General features: G+C 45.6%; 1 protein-coding gene across 1 annotated transcript in view; it reads left to right on the forward strand.

The window, feature by feature from the left end:
• The window catches only part of LOC130587217 (uncharacterized), a 10,346-nt gene that overhangs the window by 1,880 nt on the left and 5,617 nt on the right, over positions 1 to 2,849 (forward strand). Inside the window, exon 2 of the mRNA XM_057388181.1 lies at positions 782 to 1,032. Coding sequence (XP_057244164.1) covers positions 782 to 1,032 — 251 coding nt within the window. The remainder of the gene's footprint in view (positions 1 to 781; positions 1,033 to 2,849) is intronic.

A 2,849-nucleotide genomic window follows, 5' to 3' on the forward strand; every position in this document is an offset into this window, starting at 1 on the left:
GGAGGCAGATTCGAGTGGGTGTCCTGGATAAGCCATTACTCATCACAGATTCAGTTTGGGCCAGCAGTAGAAGGTCGAGCCACAGCCTCCAGGAACAAYTCCCACTCTGTGGCATCTCTCAGCCTGCACCTCCTGCATGCTGGGGACTGTGCCCACTACTTCTGTGCTGTACACACAGAGAGGCGAAATCCAGCTGAGCTTGAACACAAACCACCCCTCAGGATCCCAGCTCTCTGCCTCAGAGCTTGAAGGGGCCTCTGTCACCTGGATGTTCAGGGCTGTTCCCAAAGTTGTGTAGACACAGCAGAGTTTTCAAATGTTCGATTCTAACAGGGACATCCTGTTTTTGGTGTCCCCAAATGAGCTCAAACCTTTATGCTTGTTTTCTTCCCATGTGTCAAACTGCTTCACCTTTGAAGCAATTTTCCCGTTTCCCTTGGTTTCCAGTATTACAGGTACCCAGTCCATGGTGGGGTGTGTCAATAGCCCTGCTATGGTTATGGCCACTTAGTCCAGTTCATGTGGTTTTGCAGCCTGAGGGGTGAGCAGAGGAAATGGGGAATTCTAAAGGGTCATTTGGGAGCTCAGTGGGAGAATGAGGAAGGCTGTGTTGTGTCTCTCCCAAATCTGAGATTCTAATGGGTGCACGGGTTTTTGAGCAGGGTGGGTTGCAGCTGCTGGATCCTGGACATCACAAGCAGAAACACAGAGACATGGTGCAGTAAATTAGTTGATTCCTTAAGCTGTTGCTGTTTTTTATCGTTGTCTCCTGGGGCTGCAGGTGGCCTTGCTCAGGTGAAGACAGAAGCCTCAGGCCCCACAGTAGGGAAGATCTCGGAGTCTGTCTCGCTCGTCTGTCACATCTCTGGTGTAGCCATCACTGATAGCAGCTACGCATGGGACTGGATCTGGCAGACTCCTGGCAAAGAGTTGCAGCACATAGCGATGCAGTATCCCTTCACAGGACTCCAGCACATCGCTTTGTCCTTCCAGACCCGAGTCACCAGCTCTGCAGACCCCTCCAGGAACCAGGTGGGGCTGGAACTGCTCTCGCCAGCAGCTGCAGACACAGCCACCTATTTYTGCAGCATGAGAGAACTTGAAAAGGGCACAGTGCTTGAAATGCAGGCAGGGCCAGGGCAGAACTGGAAGGAGGGGCTTTAATCCAGCTAGGTCTTTTGTGGTCGCTGCAAGTGGAGGCTCTTCCCAGACTTCTCAAGCCTAGTCTGGGCTGTCTTTTGCAGAAACAGACACACAGGTGCTATGGCAAAAACAACAGCAGTCTCCCAAAAGCACACACCAAACCACRAACAGGTTAACTCCTTCTTTCCTTCTCAGTATCTCCCACATGCAGAAACAACTAGGAAAAAAGGGTAGGTTGTTTTTTTGTTTGGTTTTTTTTTTTTTTTTTTTTTAGAATGAGATGGTTTTGGTTTGATTAAAGTCAATTTTCTTCATAGTAGTGAGAATAGGCCTATGTTTTGAATCTGTGCTGGAAAGAGTGTTGGTGATTCAGGGATGTTTGAGTTCTTGCTGAGCAGAGCTTACATGGAGTCAAAGCCTCTTCTGCTCCTCATTCCACCCACCAGTGAGTAACTCTAGTGTCCATGACCAGTTGTATTTTTTGTGTAGAGCATCATCTGAAACAGTGTTAGATGTTCAGAGGTAGAGCAGGGTAGACAAAGAGAAAAACAAAAGGCAGCACTTCAAAGAGATGAAAGAGGACACATCACCTGGCACTGAGAACAATCCCCGGATGTTTTTGTAGAACGGTCTAGCACAGTGGGGACTACGTACCACAGYGATTGAAAACAACAGAACCACCACACATAAACTGTCTCCCTCCCTTCTCTTGAAGGGGGAAACATGATGCCCTGCCTCATCTGCTTTTCTTCAGACAACTGTATGCCTATACACAAATTAGACTCCCAGGATTACAAAAACCTTCCTATTCTTCCAAGACCAATTTTTTCAGCATTCARCCTGAGATCTTGGCTTTTGCAAACAGGTCATTTTAGACATTTGATTGCCAGATCCAGTTGAACAAGTGGGGCAGGAACCTCCCTTTATTTAGATGTTTCCATTTGTCACAAAATGTGGAAAATGTAAACTTTTCTTAAGAAATTATGTTGTTTGGTGTTTGATCTTTCTATACTTTCAACTCAACAAGTGTCTTGAAATCGGCTCTAAGTGGGTAAAAGGTAATTCTGGCAGGGACAGATTATGGCCACCAACACACAGACCACTGACCCAAGAAACCCCTGACCCCAAAAAAGAGGAAGACTAAACATGTGGACTAATCAGCATGTGAAATGAGAGAATTATTAATCAATAGAAGATAGAACACCAGTTAATGTGAGAATTATGTAACTTGTAGGCAATGAACACTAATTCCTTTGTTAGAAAAGGCAAGGATGACACTTGAAGCTGCACAGTCTCAGAGGYTGAGTCTGTCTGRGTCTCTGGCCATCAGGGTCCAGWTAGAGTTAATGATGCAGAAGATGAATATCATGAAGGATTTGGTCAATCTGCAACACTTCCTTTACTCTTTGATCGTCAATCCCAAGGTTTCACTGCCTCTACATAACAAAGAACAATCATTTTGCCTACTTTCTCACCTAAAACAGCATAAAGACTTTCTAAGTACTAGATGACCCCCAGACACCAATTCGGAGAGCCCAGAAGGCACATTCCTCCTGCTTCTGAGCACTGAAACAAAGGGGGRAAARTTGACAGCTKCCWGCAAGTCAGAAGAATTTTCAGAATTGCTTTGAAATAACATGAAGAGAACTGATTATTTTCCTTCTTTCTATACATCTTAACTCCTTCAGATTATTAAGAGGTGCCAT

Source organism: Malurus melanocephalus, unplaced genomic scaffold, assembly GCF_030028575.1.
Source record: "Malurus melanocephalus ecotype Western Australia unplaced genomic scaffold, MMel_1.1 scaffold_1644, whole genome shotgun sequence".
NCBI classification, from domain to species: Eukaryota; Metazoa; Chordata; class Aves; order Passeriformes; family Maluridae; genus Malurus; species Malurus melanocephalus.